General features: G+C 44.9%; 1 protein-coding gene across 1 annotated transcript in view; it reads left to right on the top strand.

Moving 5' to 3' along the window:
• Window positions 1-20,710, top strand: part of SETD7 (SET domain containing lysine methyltransferase 7) — a 45,605-nt gene extending 24,895 nt beyond the window's left edge. Inside the window, 5 exon segments of the mRNA XM_006081702.3 lie at window positions 3,144-3,333; window positions 7,674-7,755; window positions 9,554-9,671; window positions 11,045-11,202; window positions 15,122-20,710. Coding sequence (XP_006081764.1) covers window positions 3,144-3,333; window positions 7,674-7,755; window positions 9,554-9,671; window positions 11,045-11,202; window positions 15,122-15,302 — 729 coding nt within the window. The 3' untranslated portion in view covers window positions 15,303-20,710.
• Window positions 20,711-21,079: the final 369 nt, after the last annotated feature.

The raw sequence follows: 21,079 nt of genomic DNA, 5'->3' as shown, positions 1-21,079 counted from the left end.
TGAAACTTGAGAGCGAAGCCAAGAGTGTGGGAGCTACGTCCTCTCACTGTTATTCCCTTCTGACCGAGGTTGTTGGCCCTTCCATCTACTAGGAATTCCTTTTCAGCATTGTTTTGGAAGAGAGTGATTAATCATGATTAAAGCAAGTTGAGACAAATTGGTTGTATTATATTAATAAAGATGAAAATATATTATTTCTTAAAGTCTTTGATACAGTATAGAAAGAGATGGTGGAATATTCCGCTGTTGCCTTTAATTTTATTCCATTGCTCAAATGTCAGAACTAATCCAGCAATTTCTCATCTTTTTGGAGTTTACTAAAGCAGAAAGATGTGGCAAAATCTCCGGTTGGGAATTAATACTCTTATCTGTTGTTTGCATTTCAAATACCCCATCTGTTGTTGGTGAGTTTCCAGAAAATTGTTCAGAAAATAGACCTTAGAAAATATTTCATCTAATGTTTTATTTTGTCCAGAGCTTCAGTCAAAATACATTTTTTTCTTACTCTGAACTCTATCTCCTTATGATTAAAAAGTATTCATAAAAGTTGTCTGTTACATGTGTAAGAAGAAAAGTAGTCCTGGCTAAATCTACTTACACATTATTGTTCTTAAAATGTAAATTGTGTTCTAGAAACGGGGCATAAGGAAAAAACATGTAAAATATTGTTTTTATAATTACTGAAGCCTTTACACACGCTCTTGGTAGGACCTGCAACAGATCATAAGTCCTTTAGTTCCTGCCTAAAGCGGCAGGAAGAGGGACGTGGTGGAGGCACTTGTCCCGTAGAGAGACTAACACTGTCCTGCTTTGGGAGGAGGCAGAGTGAGCATCTTGCTGCCGATGTGACAAGGATTTTTGAAGCCAGGGAAAGTGGACCGCCCTGCGTGCGGATGGGTGCAGGGAAGAGCAAACAATGGATTTGCAGGTTCTCCCGCTACCTGTCATTTTACTCGTGACTGTGATCAGTTAAGTCCCTAGGGGACATCGAAGTTGCACTAAGTGAACAGGTCTACCTTACTCCATGCAGTTGCATTTTGAAACCTAAATGTGCAGCTACATTTTAGCCCTATCCTCTTATTAAATGCCAAAAGAGACCCTGCCTTCGGAGGGAAGCCCTGGAGAGTGACAAGCTTGCACACGAACTTGGTTGACAACAGTTGCTTTCTCTCTGGTGTCAGTTGGCAGTGGAGGGCGATAATCCCACCCCAGGCCTCTAAGAAATAGGCGTAAGTGGCAGGGATGTGGGCTTTATTATGGCAGCATGGGACTGGAGGTGTGGTGTGGGCTTCTGCCTTCCCCTCTGAACTGAGCACGTGGATCAGCCGCAGACAGAGCAGCCAGGAAGCTATAGGTTTCCCTGGGGGAGCAGGGCCTGCCTGGGGCGCTTCCCCAAGGGGAGGGGGGCTTGATGCTGTTAACCCCTTACCCAACAGCGATATGGGTGTCAAAGGGTGTCAGAGAGGAGGAGCCGTTGAGCAACACTCCCTGACACAGCAGAGAAGAAAGTTCTGGTGACACAGTCCAAGCAGGAGCAAGGGGAGGAAAAAATAATGATTCTCCCTGCAGTATTTATAAGATCACTCTAAGGACAGTTTCTTTCTTTTAAAATTTTACCTTGGAACAGTGATGCAGAGTTTTTAATTAAAAATTCATAACCCCTTTAGGAAATAAAAATATCTGCTTTATCAATCCAGGAAAAAATTCACTTGCCTCCAAAACCAGACGCTTAAAGCATTTAAAAGAAAAAATGGTGAGACCCTAGCAAGACAGAATAAATAGCAATGTTGGCTTTTATTCATTTCGGCCTATACGAAGCACGAACACCCTAACACCCGTCAGCTCAGTCATCACCAAAAGCCTGAAGACAGATTTTGCAAAAAATATCATTCTCCTTATGCTGGGTTGTTAAGAAGTGACTCAGGGAGGACAAAGAGCAATACTATATCCCTAATGCACCTTCTACCCGGGAAAAACTCTTCCAAGTACTGTTCTTTGTATGGAAGTGCTATGGTTCGTTTTTTAAATTCATAACCTTTTTTCTCCAAAGAGCAATTAGGCTTCAGGGAACTGTACACCATGTCCCCGGCATTACGTCCTCCCTCTGGCTCTCGGTAAGGGCAGCATGGGGGTCATGCAGAAGTCACCCTACATCACTGACTGTGGGTGGCTGCTCCTGGAACCTCCCAGTTGGGGAAATAACCAATGTCTGGCATTACTGATGTAATATCAGACCCACCAAGGTCTTAGATTTTCAAAGTCACCCCATCAGGACCTTCTGAGTGGCAAAAAAAAAAAAAAAAAAAGAAAGAAAACGAAAATCTCCTACACCTTTAGATTATTTTTTAGATTTTTGGGGTATCCCAGTTCAATTCTAAAAGTATTTATGGATCCCCTACTGTGTCCCTGGCACTTACCAGGATGTAGAATTCTGACAGCCTCTGCCCTAAAGCATTTAATGACCCTTAAGCAGGGAGTAAATGGCAGTTAAAGAGGACACACAGCCGGCTGCTCTCTGGGAAGGAGGCCCCCGGGAGCAGTAAATAGAGAAGAATGGGGGAAAGAGCGATGGGGAAGCAAGTGCAATTTCGTTGATCTTTTTTCACTCTTCTAACTCCAAGTTATCCAGAGGTCCCTTTATTTATCTCTTAGAAAACGCAGCCAGCTCTTTACTCGTGTACACTAAATTAATTCGTACATACATTTGAACTAAATATTTTCTTAATTGACCAGAAATCCAAAACTCAACATTGAGAAGTGAGATTGTATGGATAGTAGTTAAGACTCACCGCATTCAATAATGACCCCAAGTAGCACTTAGTTCTATGTCCTTTCATTGCTTGTAACTAATATTACAAACAGGGCGGATTTGGTTCTTAGATAACAGACCAAGATGGAGTCTCTGTAACTTGTCCCGGACCACCAAGGTGACTCGGCCTCTGCGCTCTAACTCGGGCTTTGTGCCTTTGTTCTCTGGGGCTGGACCTGTTTCTCACTCGTGTGAAGAGCTCTGAGTCCTTACGCCGCTAGGGTCCACATTCGTGCTATTCACCAAGGGGGTGCACAAGAGAAATTTCTTGAAACGCGTGTCACATGGATCAATACTCTATGTAATTTTTCTGGATTTTGGTTTCTCCCGTCAGGATGGAGGCAGCCTGGTAGGGGAAGTAAATGAAGACGGGGAGATGACTGGAGAGAAGATAGCCTATGTGTACCCGGATAAGAGGACGGCACTGTACGGGAAGTTCATTGACGGAGAGATGCTGGAAGGAAAACTGGCTGCTCTGGTGTCCACTGAGGAAGGCAGGCCGCACTTTGACCTGATGCCTGGAAGTAAGTTGAATGGGCCCCAGGTGGGCTGCCCTACTGCCAAAGCAGGTGGTGAGGGTGGGTTTGAGAGAAGTTTGTTTCTTTGGTCCACTCGAATGGTGTATTTCCAACCCACGTTAAGTTATAAAAAGAAAAAAGCAGACAAGATAATAAATGTGAGCATTAGTAGGTCTCAATAATCATTAGGTATTTATGATCTGAACAGACTCTCTAAAGGAAAGTTGTCAAACATAGAAATTCTAGCATTTTGCATTGAGGTCCAATTTGAGTTGTCTTAAATGTATCACTTTTTAATCTTTGTTTTTATTTTAAGTTGCATGCCATCTGAATGCAATGGGAGGGGTTGGATCTTGGTACAGAAAAAGGACATTAGTGGAAAAATTGGTCAAATCTGAATAAAGCCTGGACTTTAGTTAATAATAATGTAGCTATGTTGGGGTTTTAATTTGAACAAATGTACAGGGTAACATTTTAAAAAAAACTAACATTAGGAGAAATAGTGAAGGGCGTTGGGAACTCTCTGTACTATCTCTGTAACTTTTCTGTACATTTAAAATCGTTCCAAAATCAAAAACATTTTTAAGAGAAGCAGTAATCTTTGAACTTCAGATCCTAATAGCTGTGCTCTTCACATATGTTCTGAAAGGAGACAGCATCCTAATGTTTAGAAATGAGGAGACTTGGGCCAGAGGATCCCACCCAATGGTTGATGCAAATTTTAAAACTTCAGAAGTGGCAGCATTTTTAGTGGCAAGATCCTTGAACTTAAGAGTCATTTTATTTACAAAGAGGGTGAAGGGGGTCACATATATGGTGATGGAAGGCGACTAGACTTTGGGTGATGAGTTGTAGACCTGAAACTAACATAAAGTTATTAACCAATATTACCCCAGTAAATTTAATTTAAAATTTTATAAAATAATAAATAATGACAATGGGGAAATGTCACCTAATTTGAGTCTTAGCTCCAACATTTACTATATTATATTCTTGGGAAAGTTATTCTCATTTATCTTTTCAGAACCTGTTTCTTCATTATAAAATACAGATCTTGGCACCTACCATAAAATATCATAATGAAAGGTCTTGTTATTACATTTTTCTTGGTATTAGTAAGAAACAGATTTTGGGAAGCGAGAGTGATCATTCTCAGGGGAATGATGGTTTTTCTTAGAACTCGTGGTTGCAAATAACAAACACCCTCTTCAAACTAACTTAAGGCAAAAAAAGGAGGAGGAGCGGGAGGAGGAAGGAAAGAAGGGGGGAGGAGGAAGAGGAGAGTAGCGTTTGCTGGCAAGGTCTGGCAGGCCTCAGCTCTTTTTTTTTTTTAAATATATTTTATTGATTTTTTACAGAGAGGAAGGGAGAGGGATAGAGAGTTAGAAACATCAATGACAGAGAAACATCGATCAGCTGCCTCCTGCACACTCCCTACTGGGGATGTGCCCGCAACCAAGGTACATGCCCTTGACTGGAATCGAACCTGGGACCCTTCAGTCCACAGGCCGATGCTCTCTCCACTGAGCCAAACCGGTTAGGGTCAAACCAGTCAGGGCAGGCCTCAGCTCTTTATTTATTTTTTTTTTTATTTTTTTTTTTTTCTAAATATGTTTTATTGATTTTCTACAGAGAGGAAGGGAGAGGGATAGAAAGTTAGAAACATCGATGAGAGAGAAACACCGATCAGCCGCCTCCTGCACGCCCCCCACTGGGGATGTGCCCGCAACCAAGGTACATGCCCTTGACCGGAATCGAACCCGGGACCCTTGAGTCCACAGGCCGACGCTCTATCCACTGAGCCAAACCGGTTCTGGCAGGCCTCAGCTCTTTAAAGGACTGTTAACAGCTTGGGCATCAGGAGGGTCAGGAACCAGGGCTGCTTTGCACAGGTCTCTGATGTTCTGCCCCTTTGTTTCTCCCACTGCCTCATTCAGCTACATTTACTAAACCACTGGCTAACCCATAGATCTTGGATCTTGTCTTACAGGGCCTAGTGGCCATCTGGCCCAGCAGTTGGGGGAGGAAGAGTAAAATGGAATGCAAATCTCTCACCTGAAACACTTCTGGTCTGCCTCCCCCCTGACCTCACCACCATACCTTTTCTCCTTAGGCTTCTGTAACCACAGGCTGCTTCTGGGTCTCCACTGGGTTCTTGCTGATTTCCTCATTATGCCTCTGGCTGGAACTTCTTCTCTCCATCTCTTCTCCTCTGCACATAGGAATCCCTGTCCCTGGCTAGTTCCTGCTCCAGCTTCAAGTCTTGGCTCATCTCTTAGAATTAATGTTTGTCAAGCCAATGAATGGCTTAGTCCAGTGGTCGGCAAACTGTGACTCGTGAGCCACATGCGGCTCTTTGGCCCCTTGAGTGTGGCTCTTCCACAAAATACCGACTTCTGCGCATGGGCCACGAAGTTTCAATCGCACTGTATGTGCACACCCGCACGTGGTATTTTGTGGAAGAGCCACACTCAAGGGGCCAAAGAGCCGCATGTGGCTCGCGAGCCGCAGTTTACCGACCACTGGTTTAGTCAAAGGCCCTAGTGTGAACTATAGAGAGTAGGAGCAGTAAAGGATGCCTTTTGTCTGCCTGGAGCATCAGCCTGTCTAAGGGAGTGAAGGAAGGGATGGCAAGGGTTGGAAAAGGTGGCACCAACTCCTTGAAAGCAGGAAGGGATGTTACTCCTGCCTGTATCGGCACAGCCCCTAACACAGTGTTTTATATGTGGTTGCACTTGGTCTGTTTGTGATGAAAGTGTTAGTCCAAGGAAAGGAAATGGAAATTTGTAAGAGGATATTTGCAAAGTGGAACACATATTCCACAGAAAAGTGGTTGGGTTTTTTTTCCTTTTTTAAACTAACTTCCTTTAATGAAGTGTGTGCTGGTCCGTTGCCAGCACGCTCACAGAAGTGTGCTCTCAGATGCCTGCCTCGCCTCCCCCTGACCTGCTTTTCCTGCAGGGGTCTGCCTTGCAGGCTGCATGTCCCGGGCTCCTGTTCTGCTTCTGTCTGGGTTTGGCCACAGAGAGTCACTGGCTGGGGACACAAGAGGGAAGGGAGCAGGAGGAAGCCCTCTCTTCCCAGCAGTGTCTCCAGCAGGGTCCTGCCTCCTGATTCCATCGTCTTCCAGGAAGGTCCCCAGGGTTCAAGCTTCTTTGGGCTACCCTAACTCTAGAGCTCCAGGATCCCCAGCTCTAGACCTCCAGGAACCCTAGCTCTAGAGCTCCAGGAACCCCAGCTCTAGAGCTCCAGGATCCCCAGCTCTGTGTTTGTTCCTCTGCCTTAGGGTTGTGGCTTCCTGCTCTTGGCAGTTTCTGGGCTCCACAATGCCGTCTGGCTTCTCAGCGCTTCCATCCTCTGTGTAACCATTTCCCTGAATTCATCTCTTTCTTTGAAATATGCAAGTGGTCTGCTTCCTGGTTAGACACTGACTAACTGGATTGTTTTCTAACTTTTAGTTTGAGACATTAATTTGGGTTTTGATTGTGTTTAAAACACACATACACACACACACACACACACGCACACACGCACAGAAAGAGGATTTGGTGACCATTGGGAACTACTAAAGAACTGTTTAATGGAATTATTTGTGATGCCTTAGTGCCTAAAATAATTGACTTTGCAGGAGCAAGGTCTCCCGTTCCAAAACTTGTTTCTTTCCTCATTAGCCTTTGGAGCATCATCTGTCTTCGCTGGGCTCCAGGAGGATCTTCTGAGGCCAATCCTTTGCAGGAAACCAATGTTAGTTCTAGGACGGCTGTTAATTCCAGGACCATCGTTTCTGGAATAAATTACTAATTGGCTTCTGAACCACTTTAATAGAAATAGGATGACTTTGTAAATGCTTCATCAAAAGCAGTTCTGCTCTTCTTAATTCTGGTGAAGCCAAATGTTTATTTTTAGTGAAGGAGGCAATTGCCAGGGCTGGGTGGCTGGATTCTACAGACTGTCTAGTATGAAGAAAACCACAAGAAATTTTTAAAACCATTATCCAATCTGATCTGACCAGAGAGTTCTCAAAATTTCACAACAAAGCATTTTCTTTATTAAAATATTTTCGTTACAGAAGTATTTTGTAAACTATTTTAATAAAGACATTCCAGAAGAAAAAATAGCATTTACTAGTAAGAGATACCTGTGATGGCTATTCATTAACACCTGAAACTAAAACTTAAGGGCAAACCTAAAAACTGTCCACTTATATTGAAGAATTTCATTCTAGTTGGTATAACTTGAATAGCATTTTTTGTTATTTAACTCTTTCCAGTCCCACGGATAGAGAGAAAGGTTTTCAATGTTTTCCCCTGACTGTACCTGGCCTGACATTTTTGTTTGCATTTTAGGTTCCGTGTACCACTTCGATAAGTCGACTTCATCTTGCATTTCTACTAATGCTCTTCTTCCAGACCCATATGAATCAGAGAGGTAATTTTCTCCTTGTGGTTTTAATGGCCCTGTTTGTGGGAGGTGAAATAGCCCTAGTGATGGGAACCCATGACCCTCTGTGACTCGCTGCTCAGGCCGAGTACCTGACCAGAAAAAAAAGTTCATATGTTCTAAGGAAGAGTGTTTTTATTCTCATTTAGAATCTGTCCCTGTAAGAGCATGTCTCCACCCATAAAGCCCAGAACAGCCCATGTGTCTGTCCTAGAATGAAACCTCTCCATAGAGAGGCACTCGGGCCAGATAGCCAGCCCTGCCCTGCCCAGGTGTCCCCTTTCTCCCGGCTCTGGTGTCACAATTTGTGCTGCAGCCGCATGCTGGCCCCTCGGAGAGCATTTCACACTGTTTAAAGCTTAGGTTGGCCCAGGACCAGATGCCTTCTTTTCTACTCAGCCCAGCTGAGAGGGTGTGAAACACAACACAATTTATTCACTAAGGGAGAACAGTAGCGAAACAAAGAAAATATAAGAAGCATAAAAGCATTCCAGCCTATAAACTACAAGTGTCTAGTAGTCTATAAGCTCACTCCCAGAGTGTGAAGTCCTGCTCCATTTCCTGTCTTGTCTAAACTCAGTTTCTAATTCTTGGTATGACTTCTGGTGCCCTGCTTGGGGTTCGTACTCCCTAGCAACTGGCCAGTTGATGAGTAAGAGCACCATCTGCAGGTGGTTCTCTCTTGGCCTCCCTTTTTGTAAATCTGGCTTACAAAGCATGTCTCCATTCCGTTTCTATTCTGTTCCTATCTCTCAGACATAGGCCTTTTCCCTGGTTTAACTGACAGGGCTGACCCCACAATGTCATAATGAATGAATGGTCTCTTCCTTTACATGAGGTTCTGGCCCATTTACAAAGGGAAGGGTTTGGTCACTTGTTAGCTCCGGAACACAACAGCATATTACCGTATGTATCAGTCTATTTTGTTACTGTCATTGTGATGCTGCTGTATACTGAGCCTCAAAACCATCAATGGTTTATGGATGTAAACCTTCTATTTTGCACTCGTGGTTCTGTAGATTGGCTGAGGTTCAGCCACTCTTGACGGGGCTCAACTCAGCTCAGCCGGACTAGGCTGGACTCCAGGTTTCAAGTGGGTTCAGGTCTGCTTCACGTGTCTTCATTCCAAGACTCGGGCTGAAGGAGCAACAGCCCCCTGGGCCATCTTCTTCTTGAGAAGATAATGGAAACTCTGGGGAAGGCGGGCAGAAACTTGCCATGCTCCCTAACACCTGAGACCTGGCATGCAGTCACTTCCGCCCACGTTCCTGTAGAAAGCAGGTCACAGCTAAGCTGTGGATAAATTTTATTAACTGTTTGTCACTCTTCCATATAAAACATTCATCCGGGGATTTAATTTAAAGTCTTTCCCTCCTATTTAGTTCTGACAAACTTGGGTATAGCTTTAATTAGCTTTGGGAAATATATATATATATATATATATATTGTCCAAGAAGAGAGTGAAAATTGACCTTAACTAAAAACATTTAAAAATTTTTAAAACTTATATCAAGCACTGAGTTGCTTTATGAATATATCACAACAACCCTCTTATTAGAGAGCAAATTTTAAACACCATTCTTAAGAGATACATAAGTACCAGTTCTTCAGTTTCCAATGCCAGAATATTGTGGTTCAACTTTTCCTTTCTTCCTTCCTCATTGGATTACAATGAACTGATGTTTTGGATTCAGTAGCCATATGATATTTTGGTGGTTGATGTAAGGAGTCCATCAAAGATACATCAAACTTAAGGAATCATTATTTGCCTATTTTTGTTCTTTAGGGTTTATGTTGCTGAATCTCTCATTTCCAGTGCTGGAGAAGGACTGTTTTCAAAGGTCGCAGTGGGACCTAACACTGTTATGTCTTTTTATAATGGCGTCCGCATTACACACCAGGAGGTGAGTGAGGTAGAAGTGCAAAATCAACTTGATTGGTCCAAAGGCTTTGTTTCAAACTCCCTTAATTTTTTCATTAGTCCCTTTAACTGTAGTATTCACTAGAAATACAAAGGAACAAACAGGCTTTTTTGTAAAATTGATTGGATATTGTCTTATAGCAGTCTTTGGATTGCTGTAGCAAAAATACAGTAGACTGGGTGGCTTATCAACAACATACATTCATTTCTCAGAGTTCTGGAGGCCCCAAAGTCCAAGATCAAGGTGTGAGCCCACTTCCTGTTTCATAGAAGGCCCCCTTTTTTCTGTCACCTCACATGGCAGGAAGGACGGTAGAGTTCTCTGGGGTCTTTTATAAGGGCGCTAATCCCATTCATGAGGGTTCTGCCTGCCCTCATGACCTAATTACCTCCTAATACCATCACATTGGGGATTAGGCTTCAATAAATTTGGGGGGACAACACAAACTTTCAGATACAGCAGATATTTTCTTCCTTATATCGAGCCTTAAAGTTATTTTTTTAAACTCCACAACTATTTTATAGAAAGTGGAATGTGTCAATAAGATAGTAATTGCTTCGTACTGGACTATACCCAGTGTCTGAAAAATTGCGGTCCATTTGGACTCTGTCAGACTCTAACTTCTGACCTTGGGCAGGGTGCTTTGTACGAAGACCCCCTCCTTCTGTTTGTGCAGAAGCCATACAGTCGCCTACATCTAGCCAGGAAGGGTTCTACTGCCCCCTGCCCCCCCAAAATTTAAAAATAAAAAGTTAAAGAGTTGAATCACCTCCTTTAAGACACAATCTTTGATATATTTCCCAGATTTCATATTGTTTGTTCTTATTTATTCACTTTACAATTAACTTCCTTAAGTATCTTCCTAAAGACAACAAGTTTAATGCTCTTAGCACAGCTGTACTCCACATCCTGACTTGGATTAAGCATATGGGACTTAAACTCTTATGGTGGTGAGGTGCCCCCTTGAAAGAAGGCTTCAACTCTGCTTTGTTTGGGCAACTTAAAAAAATAAATGGATGTGTGAAAACTTGAGTTTGCTGGTGGTCTTTTGAGGTAACAGGTTTCAGCATGCCGTGAAAAAATAAACATAGGAACATCTGGTCATATTTGTGTGTCTTTGTAAGAGACTTTCCATCCTTCTTTTCATATAAGATAAGGAAAAATCAATAAATAATAAGTTGAGCTCCCTGGTGATGGCCACGGATGCCTTTTGCACCATCAACAGCAGAGCAATGCCTTAGGCTCTTTTCATGTTCCTGGCACTCAAACCAGGAAGTTTCAGGGCAAGTGAGTCAATATCTCTGAGCTTTGGGGAGAAAAGTCCTCTCTGATGCTCAGTTGCATGGTTTTTGCAGGTTGACAGCAGGGACTGGGCCCTCAATGGGAACACCCTCTCGCTTGATGAAGAAACGGTCATCGACGTGCCTGAGCCCTACAACCACGTGTCCAAGTACTGTGCCTCCTTGGGACACAAGGCAAATCACTCCTTCACGCCAAACTGTATCTACGACATGTGAGTATGACGCCCGGCTGCTGGGCGCTCTGTGCCTCAGGCCCTGAGACAGGAGGGCGTGTCACAGGTGTGCCCAGCCCAGAGGAGGCTGCTCCCTCAGAATACCCGAGGGTCCCCTGCCCAGGGCCTCACGGTTCTGACTTGAAACTCAGAATCTATATCACCACCCTTTGGCCTGGGCAGGCAAAGAAATGGAAAGTGCTTTGAAGAGGAGGAAGGCTACGGAAATACTGTATTTAGTAGTTGCTGTTTCACGGTGGCTTTTTTGCCCTTCGTTGTCTCATTCGGGAAAATTAAGGAGAGTGTTATTTGAAATGATAGTAAAAATTGAAATTACTCTGCATAATGGAGGGTAGGGAATGCTTTCATGACGTGAAAGGAAGGAGGAGAGACTCCTAAGCATATGGCAAGCACGAGGTGTCGGTGTTGTAAAAGACCTATAAAACCAGAGTCCCTATTATTTGACAATAAAGAGGAATGAAGTATTGACAAATGCTATGACATGGATGAGCCTTGAAAACATTATGCCAAGTGCAAGAAGCCAGTCATGAAGACCATTTACATGAATTGTCCAGTACGGCCAAATTCCTAGAGACCAAATGCAGAGGAGTGGTTGCCCAGAGCTGGGGGCAGTGGGGAGAATCGGGGCTTGATGCCTACTGAAAATGGGGAGCTTTTTAAAAATGTGATCGTGGTGATGGGTGCACCACTGAAAACCACTGCACCGTCTACGTTAAATGGGTGAATTTTATGAGATACAAATTATATCTCAACAAAGCTGTTGTTGTTTTTTTAAATCAAATAATCCTACCTTCCTCTTGGGGTTTGACTCCTCTCCCAACTGCTCAGGGAACCTCTTCTTGGAAACCTCTGTTGACGGGGAGCTTGCTATGATCCACAAAGGTGGCTGTCTGGACAAACAGATATTCTGAAATTAGTTTTGGGGCTCTCTGAATGAATTTTATTTTATTTTTTGAGCCCAAATAGGTTTCCCTGTAACATCAGCTCTTGTCCCTAACCGTCTCCCTTTCTTTCTGGTGCAGCATGTCAATCTCTCTTCCACATGGTAGCCCTACAAATATTTCAGTAGTTTAATGTTCCCCCTGAATGTTCTCTTCCCAGAGTCAAGTGTCTCTGACTGTTCCTTAAAGGGTACAGTTGGGATTCTCTGTACTGTCGTCACTGCTGTCCTTGGCTGAGCGTGAGAATGGCAGCTCTTCCTGGGAGCCAGGGCGCCCGCCAGGCAACCTTCCTGCTCCTCTGTAGCTTGCAGGCAGTCCCTCAGCCCTCCAGCTTGTTAACGTTAGCGGGATCAGATCACATGCATTTAACCTACAGGAAAATTGCCAGGATTTGACTGTCCCTTCTTACATCCTTGAGACAGCTTAAAAATTGTTCTGGCTGTGACTTGCTTTCCTTGGCAGTCAGCAACAAGTACTGAAGCTACAACTTCTTTTTAAAGGGCAGATAGAAATGGCAATGCGTGTGTCATGTGAAGTGAAACTGACACTCTTATTAGCTCCAAAGCTTTCGCGGCCAACGTGAATTAGGCCAAAGCATCGTTCCAAGCTGCACACAGCTTAACAACAACCCTTTAAAGCAGTGGTAACAACGATAATAAATGCTACTTAGACTGCTGTTTTAAAACAAATCAGTTCTGTGATTTCACTGCAAAGATAATCTTTTTCACCAAAAAAGAAGAGGGAACAGGAGACAAGAGAAGGAACCATTTGTGCAAAATCAAGTCCCTGTATTCTTCAGGGTTATTTTTTCAAGCCCAATGTGACCAATTAGTTATTTAGGGCAGAGAGACTCCCTGAAGAACAATCAAATATAAAAGTCAGATACCGATCATGGCATTCATTTGTTTCTAAACTCAGCAGCATTGTTATGCACACTCGACACAAACAAAACGACGCGCCTCTGTAAGCTGTTTTAACTGTAGTCGGGTACAAAATGCCCAATGGACAGTCAAGAACTACTTTCCTGGCTGTAAGTACAGGTGACATGTCAAGAAGGGGCCAAGCGGCTGTGCAGCTAACGTTTACCACCACTTACTCTAGGTCGGCGGGTCCTAGGAGTTAAGAGTTCTTGTCCACACTTATGTAATACCCTTTGTAATACTTTTAGCGGAAAATAAAAAAAAAAAAAAAAGAGTTCTTGTCCTTTGCGTTTTAGTACTGCCTTGAAGAACCAACAGCTGAAGTTGAGTTCTTTCTTTTCAGTCTGTCCATGTTCTACTCTAAAAATAATGATGGTGAGCAGGAAAATAAAAAGAGGATTCCAAGAGAAGTTATAGCTGTTCACGGGATTTTTTTTTCCTGCACCAGAACATTAACTAGAACTCCGTTTCAGGAGTATTATTTTTTTTTAATATTTTAATTTGAGACAGAGTTGTGATTTTAATAAGGAATTCCTGAATCCCTTGTCCAGGGGTCTGCTCTGTGAGGGAGCACAACTTGAGAATTCTGTGCCTGTGCACATGCTTATGCACATCACACGCTCTCACACGTGCATGCTCTCACACATGCACGCTCTCACACATGCACGGGCTCACCATAGTAACTAATATTAGTTGAGTCCTCACTTTGTGCCAGGCACTGTGAGGTGCTTTAGATATGTGACCCTATTTTGTCACAACATCCACTCATGTCGGATAAGGATTACTGCACATAAGGAAAGTGAGATTCAGACAGAGAGCTGAGCTGTCCAAGAGGAGGCACGATCATGTGTGGAACCAGGACTCACGTTAAAGTTTTCTGACCCCCCAACTCAAATGTGCTTTTCGGAAAATATGACCCCTGAGTTGGGTAAAAGTAGGGGACCCCTCGAATGAGGTTGACATTGGTCCTTTTCACCACACACATGATGTCCTTAAGCCACAGCCACACTCCATTCCCATCACCGACAGAAGGAACCAGCCAAGGACATAATCATGACCCATGTGCCAATCTGACTTTAGGTCTGGAAACTTCTCCTTTGATGTCTCAATGCCCTTTGTTTAAAATGTGACAGTAAATGCATGAGACTTTTGACCAGACGCCTGTGAAAACAAAGCCCATTTCTCTGGCTGTGCCTCACGCACCCCCATTTTGGGTTTCGGCAGCTGTTGGGGAGTCCACTGCTTATTTATCTCCTGTCCTGAAGCGAGCTGGCGGGTGAGCTGGGTGGGGAGCCTTGACAGAGGACCGGGATACAGCGAGTCCTGCCTCTGCTTCTGCGGGACTCGGTCGGTCTGGGATGAGGGGCTGCCCCTCGCAGCAGGCTCTCCAGGGAACTGTTACACAGGGTGGCAGGGAGGCCTAGCTTTCCCGCTCAGAGAAATCTTCATCTACACGTTTGCTAGAAAAGAATACGTCCTCTATCTGTATGGGGTGGCGTACAGAGCTTTTTGCTTTTGGAAATCCACAGGGCCCTTTCTTATAACTCCCAATGCCCTGGTAAAGCCGCCCCTGCCCTCCGCCAGGTACAGCCAGGTAATCCGATGGTACAGGCCAGGTGAGCTGAAATGCGGGCAGGCTGCGCTAGGTTCGATTTCTCATTAATGACAGACTTTTGTTGTTGACTGTGAGTGCTGGTTTATAAGTGCCAAATGTGCTCACAAAGGAAGATAGAGCAGTGCTTCGGAAACTCTCACGTGGCTGGGAATCATCTGGAAACTTCTTTGATGTCTCAGTGCATGCCTTTGTTTAAAAGGAGACAGTAAATGCATGAGACATCAAATGCAGATGCCAACCCAGCAGGTCTCCATGGGGCTGAGGTTCCCCTGTTCGCGCCTCCTGGGTGATCTGGGGACCCCACGTTGAGGACCTACATGTGGTGTCCGGGAGGAGCACGTGGGAGATTCCGCATCAGCCCCCACACCCCAGCCTTTGCTTCTAACCTGCCTGGGAATGACTGTGCACATCTTGATGTCTAGGTTTGTCCACCCCCGTTTCGGGCCCATCAAATGCATCCGCACGCTCCGAGCAGTGGAGGCCGACGAGGAGCTCACCGTGGCCTATGGCTATGACCACAGCCCCCCGGGGAAGAGTGGGCCCGAAGCCCCTGAGTGGTACCAGGTGGAGCTGAAGGCCTTCCAGGCCACCCAGCAGAAGTGAAGGCCAGGCCCTGGGCTTCAGAGGCCGGGAACAGAAACTTGGATCTATGCACTATGTTCATCCAACTACGGGACAACCAGGGACTGCTCGTGCCGTGACATCACACATCCTCTCACTCTGGGTTCGCAACAACCACCTTCTCGCATACTAACTAGGTTTGACTGTATTACTCATACCAGATTTAAAATTAGCTAGCCTCGCAGCGGCGTCCTTCTGAGAGGCAATGTGGAGCACTGACATAGACAGCAGGAGGTTCTTGGGTGGTTCAAGTCTAAATCTGGACCACATTCAGAGATGCCAAATGATTAGACTGAAAAAGGGAAAGGGGGCTTTTGTGTCGTTTTTAGTCAGTGGTTTTTCCATGATGTTTTTTTCCAATGGCCAGTGCAAAGCGTGCTGTCACCTCGCCTGCAGATGGGCCATATGGAGGATAGAGAATTACTACATTTTTATTCTCTAAATGTAGTATAATTTGCCTTTTAACCTTTGATCTGTATCTTGCAATAGAATGGCTTTGTTTTTTTCCCCCTAGCAAACAGAACCCCACTTTTGAGCCATTTCACCCTCAGTCCTGTTCCCTATCTTAGACACCTTTCACAAGGGAAAACTCCCAAATGGATTTTGTGTCAGTGCCAGTGTGTAGGTCTCTCTGGCTCTTTCTAGATCATTGTTTCATTATTATGTCCTAATATTAAAGAACTGGCTCATAGAGCCGGGGTATTATTATAGAATTATTATTCTCGCATGTAAACAAAGATATCTTTGCATTAAGATGTGAGAAGAAAGAGTTTACTTTGTTTGCATTAAGTTTATGGAAGAGTTGTAATATATATATTTTAAGGAAGAAGAGAGGGAAATTAGTATTTCTAAGCAGTAACTGTGGCGATTTTGCAATATCTTCAATAGCGTTAGCAATTCTTTTCTCTGGGCATACACATTAAATGTACATAACATAGAGCAGTCTGGCTTGTGGCACAGTGCGCTGAATTCAGAAGTCAAATAGCAAGGTTGAATTCTAACACAGAGTTCACAAGTTGTCTTGTTTTTGTTTGTTTTTTAATCGCTACTATTAAGAGAGACATACTGATCACTAGGTACAAATCAACCCTTAATGCTAAAACTCTTCATCATTGTAATTTCAAAGCACTTACCTGCTTCAGAGCATTGTGAATTCAGAGTAACACCTGTATAGTTTTAAAGCAACGATATCAATAGCATTTCAGCCTTTTTGCAAGCCATGTGTAATCACAACTGCAGAAATAAGGAGAAAAAAACCTGTTTTTAGTTTAGCTGATTAGGTATATAACATAACTGGGATTGCTCTGACTGAATTCGGAGAGTTTGGGGTTTCTGTGAGCGCCCTCACCGCGTGCGATAGCTGGGTCTTCCGCGGGGTGCCTGGGAGGTCTGCCGAGCAGCAGTGACTCGACCGGCAGCTGTCACCTGACCATTTTGGTCCCGAAAGCTGAATGAAGCCTTCCAAGCTGTAGCTGGTAGTGAGCTCTGGCTGAGGAGAGCAGGTTTGCTGGGAGGAGGACAAGAGCAAAGAACCCAGCAGAAGACAGTCTGATAGTTCCTGTCTGTTACACCTTGTTCTTAGGAAGAATTGCCCAGATGTGCCTGACCCAGGCTCTCAGGGCCTTCAGTGCAGGCAGCCCCTGAGCACAGGACTCAGCCCTCCGGACGGTGACAAAAGCCGCCCTTCCTCTTGTGTGCAAGGCCAGGCTTGCGGGGGCTCCCTCCCCAGCAGGGCCGGAGCAGCTGGGCGGCCTGGTTTCAGGGAGATAAGCTGATGGTCCACATGAGAGGTTTCAGGGCTGCCAGAAAGATGTCCCACAAAGGACCGAAGACTGCGTTCAGATTCGAAGGCACCAGGATAGGATCGCTTCTATTCTGTAGGAAGAGGCCGCTCTGTAAGCTGACAGGCGGCCTTGGGACTTGTGTTCTGACAGGTGCTTTCCTTCCAATGGGTCCCCACGCGAGGGGGTGTCGGCTGGAGAAAGGTGGCTTTAATGAACCCCAGGGGGTTGTGCTGTGGAGTCAGGTCAGGGAGGGAGGTCAGGGAGAGGATGGCGAGGCCACACCTCCGAGGCAGCCACCCTGGGAAGGATTTCATTCCTGAGACTGCAAGGGGGCATGATTTCTGTCCTATGGGCTACTCTAATTACCCCATTCAAATGGGACTTTTCTTCTTTTTCTTTTTTTATGATGAAAGGGATTGAAGAGTTGTAAGTAGTGAGTAACCAACCATCCATTCATTACTATTGGACGGAAACACTCTGCATCTAAACCCCGCAGGAAACAGACCCAGCGGAGCCTCTCTCCGTCTTTCTCCCTCCTCCCCTCGGGTCTGCTGGCTCTTCTCCTGCCCTCTCCTTCCTCTTCCTCCCTGGTCTGTGACAAGGCCTGGTGTCTGTGCGCACCTACACCCCCAGCCGACCTCCCCCTCTCTCCTCTGCGCTCGCAGCTCCTCCCTGGAGGTCTCTCTGGCTCCGAGCACCCTCTGTTCAGACCCGCCCCGTCTGTCTTCCCGTCGGTGTGGACCTCTCTTTTACCCTGTGTCCCCTCTGGCTCTGTCGCTCCTGCCGTCCCCCTGCCACACACGCACACACTCCCAGATGTGAGGCTTTGTCACAGGGGAGCGTGGGAGGAGGCTGTCGAGGGAGTTGAGGGTCCCTAAGGAAGTAACTGGTGGGTAAACGAGGGTTGTTCCCAGTTGGAGCCAAGCCTGAGGGGAAAGCCTGCGAGTCCTTACATCCGCTTCGGGAGGAAACGCGTCAGAGCCTCCTGGGCTGGCCGTGTCCTCAGCGTCCTAATCACAGCAGGAAAGGGGACGATCCCATGTCGAGGGGAATAAAGAAATCACTTTTTGCTCGCCCCCAAACCGGCCGGTGCCCGTGGGTGTGCAGCCCGCCGGGTCACGAGGGGATTCGCTCAGAGCCTCTCAGCCCAGCCCCTGCATGACCAGAACTTTCCTCAGCAGCTTTTCTGGGGTGAAATGTTACCTTGTGTTAGTTAGGAATAGGAACTCATCCGGGGGAGTATGTCCCCGAATGGACATCGGGACGGACTGACAAAAACAACTGTAAGAACTGAATTCCCCACGCAAAGAAAGGATGGAATTACGAGAGCAGGCCAGGAAGACAAGTTCTGTAGGACCTGTTCTTATGTTCACGGCTTCGTGCCTGGGCTGCCTTATCCAAGGCCTCTGTGAACCTGCTGGGGGCTGCGGTAACGCTTCTTTGCCCTCCGGAGGTTCTTCATGCTTGAAAAACGATTTCCTTCCCACCAACCATCTGAAAAGGCCCAGGTGGAGGCCAAGTGTCACCATCCCAACGTGCAGTTGTAACTTAAAATGGCAGGAACTGTGAACAGTGAATTCTAGGGTTGTCTCGCCGGTGAGAGAGCTGTGGCACTTTAGTAACTTCCCTTTAATATAGAAAAGTTTCACTCACCTGCAAAATGCATTTAAGATCTGCCAAGAAGGTGAAGTTGTGTTTTGCTTTGTTTTAAAACAGTTGCCTCAAGTTTCTGTCTTAAGAGCAGTGAATTAGAAGCCAGACATTTTTCCTTTTAGAAAAAACGAGCAAAAACTACGTTGCAAAGCTGATGGTTGTGATGTTTCTTTGCCACAGATCAAAGGTTCACAAAATACATTAAATCCACATCTACTTGAGGTACCTTGATAGATTGGGGTTTGTTTGTTTTTTCTTTGATCTTTCCCTGTAGGAGGTGGAGCCTCCGTGTACCTTTTTTAGTTTAAAAACTCTAAATTTTAATGGTTTTATTTTGCCAAATGTGTGCATACAGACTCAAAGCAATGAAACGATTTCAAGCCATACAACCACAAGGGTGGAAACCCTGTTCACAAATTTTAATGTGTTCGTATGTAAATAGATGTTTGTATGAAATATTTTCATGGTAGAATGACTATATTTAAATGAAGTTGAATTATTCCAGTGCTGTTTAAACAAATTACAAATTTTTTTGGTGAGATTTATCTGAGTCTATTGAGATACAATGCAGATCAATTTTGATTTTTAAAAATCAAAAGCCTACAATTAACTCTGACCCGAGGCAACTTCCCTGCGTTGTTGCACCTGATGTGGAGAGAGCTTGTAGGCTTCCCCAGTGCCTCAGCCCGTCCTGGTGTAAGTTAGGTGCTCGTGGAGGTGTGTCCACGCTTCAGTGACATCACTCCTGGCCTCTGGGGGCCTGGGGTGAGTTCAAGGCATTAGAGACACTGGTGCATTTTATCCAGAGCACAATTTCTTTGCAGGGCAGCAGAATCAGAAGCCAGACGTGGCCGTTGAACCTCAGAGCTGGGTTTTCCGGCCACCGGCCACCGCCACCCTTACTGCCTAGTCACACATGTCAGGGAGGCTGCCCTCAGTGGAGTTGGGGTTCAGACCCCGGGGTGGGACTTCACGGTGTTGCTAGCAGCCCCTGCCTCCTGACCTCCACCTCGCAGAGAGGAAGGGGGAGGGCGCAGCTGGCAAGGGGCCCATTTCTCAGCACAGAACCTTTCCTGTCTCAGCTCTGGGAGACTATGCACGTTAGCACCAAACTTCCAGCCAGAGAGAGACGTCCTCGGATAACGCCAATCCTTGCTTCCTCGTCTGTGACTTCAAGACCAAGACCAATCACACCCCTGGGACATACCTCCCAGCTCCCCTGACGCTGACGTTACTAAAACACTCTTTTACAATGGTTTTCAACTTGAGTGGGGTTTGGTTTTTTTTTCTGCTTTGGTCCTGGATAGAATGACATGACCAATTTTATGAAAAAATTTCACTGTGTATACTAGCAATATGTCCACACACGCCACTGTATCTTAACATTGGCTTGGTTACATTTTGGGTCACTGTAATTAATCTTGATTCATGGACTAGGAAATACAGGGACTACGTAATGCCTGCTTATCACAGAAGAAATTAGGCTCGTGGTTCTGAGCTCCCTACTTCAAAAGTTTTCCTCCTGGTTTTCCTACCTTCTCTTTTTATTGTGAAATGCATTTATGAGGTTGTGAGGTATGTTTACGGATTGGAAGCCAGGGGTGCGCTTTCAGCATTTATTGCAACCAAAAGTTAACCCCACCACAGTTAATGAGCATCTTTGACTGGTCTTCTGTGGAATTTGAACTAAATCTATGAGCCTTATTCAATATCTATAATTCTATGATTTTTTAAAATTATGGGAAATTAATGAAAGATGTTTACATGAATAATGTTTGCCCTTACTGAGTTATGAATGAGTTTTTTTGTAGTGTGTCTGGGTGCATGTGCAAGAGAGTAGGAAAAATGTTTCTGAAACAAAACTTGACAAATATTTGTAATGAAAAGTAAATTTAAAGATTGCTATAATTGCGCTATAGAAACAATGCAAGTATTAAACAAAATATACAATCATTGCCAGTGTCTTTCTTTGGTCGTCAAGGGCAGAAAGGGAATAACGGTTTTCATATCACCCAAGCAAACTTTACATTTTAAGTTGTTTAAAAATATTACTAACCACTTCCCATTTTCAAAGCATTGTAGTAAGACCTGAGGAGGAGTATGGAAAGATTAGGAGATTAGGAGTTTGTTGTATATTTGTCATGACTCCACGCTCACCCATAAATCCAGAAAAATTAGCAAGATCAACCTGATGACATAAGTGTTAAGGGTATTGAACGTAAATGAGATGATCAGGGAAACTACCTGGGAGACGGGAATACAAAACAGACACCGGCCCTCACTGGCCCCCCCTCTGCACCGGGGGAAGCCAGCAAGCAGGTC

This window comes from Myotis lucifugus, unplaced genomic scaffold (assembly GCF_000147115.1).
Source record: "Myotis lucifugus unplaced genomic scaffold, Myoluc2.0 scaffold_1, whole genome shotgun sequence".
NCBI lineage: Eukaryota > Metazoa > Chordata > Mammalia > Chiroptera > Vespertilionidae > Myotis > Myotis lucifugus.
The sequence above is the reverse complement of the archived record's forward strand: the minus strand, read 5'-3'. Positions and strand labels throughout refer to the sequence as shown.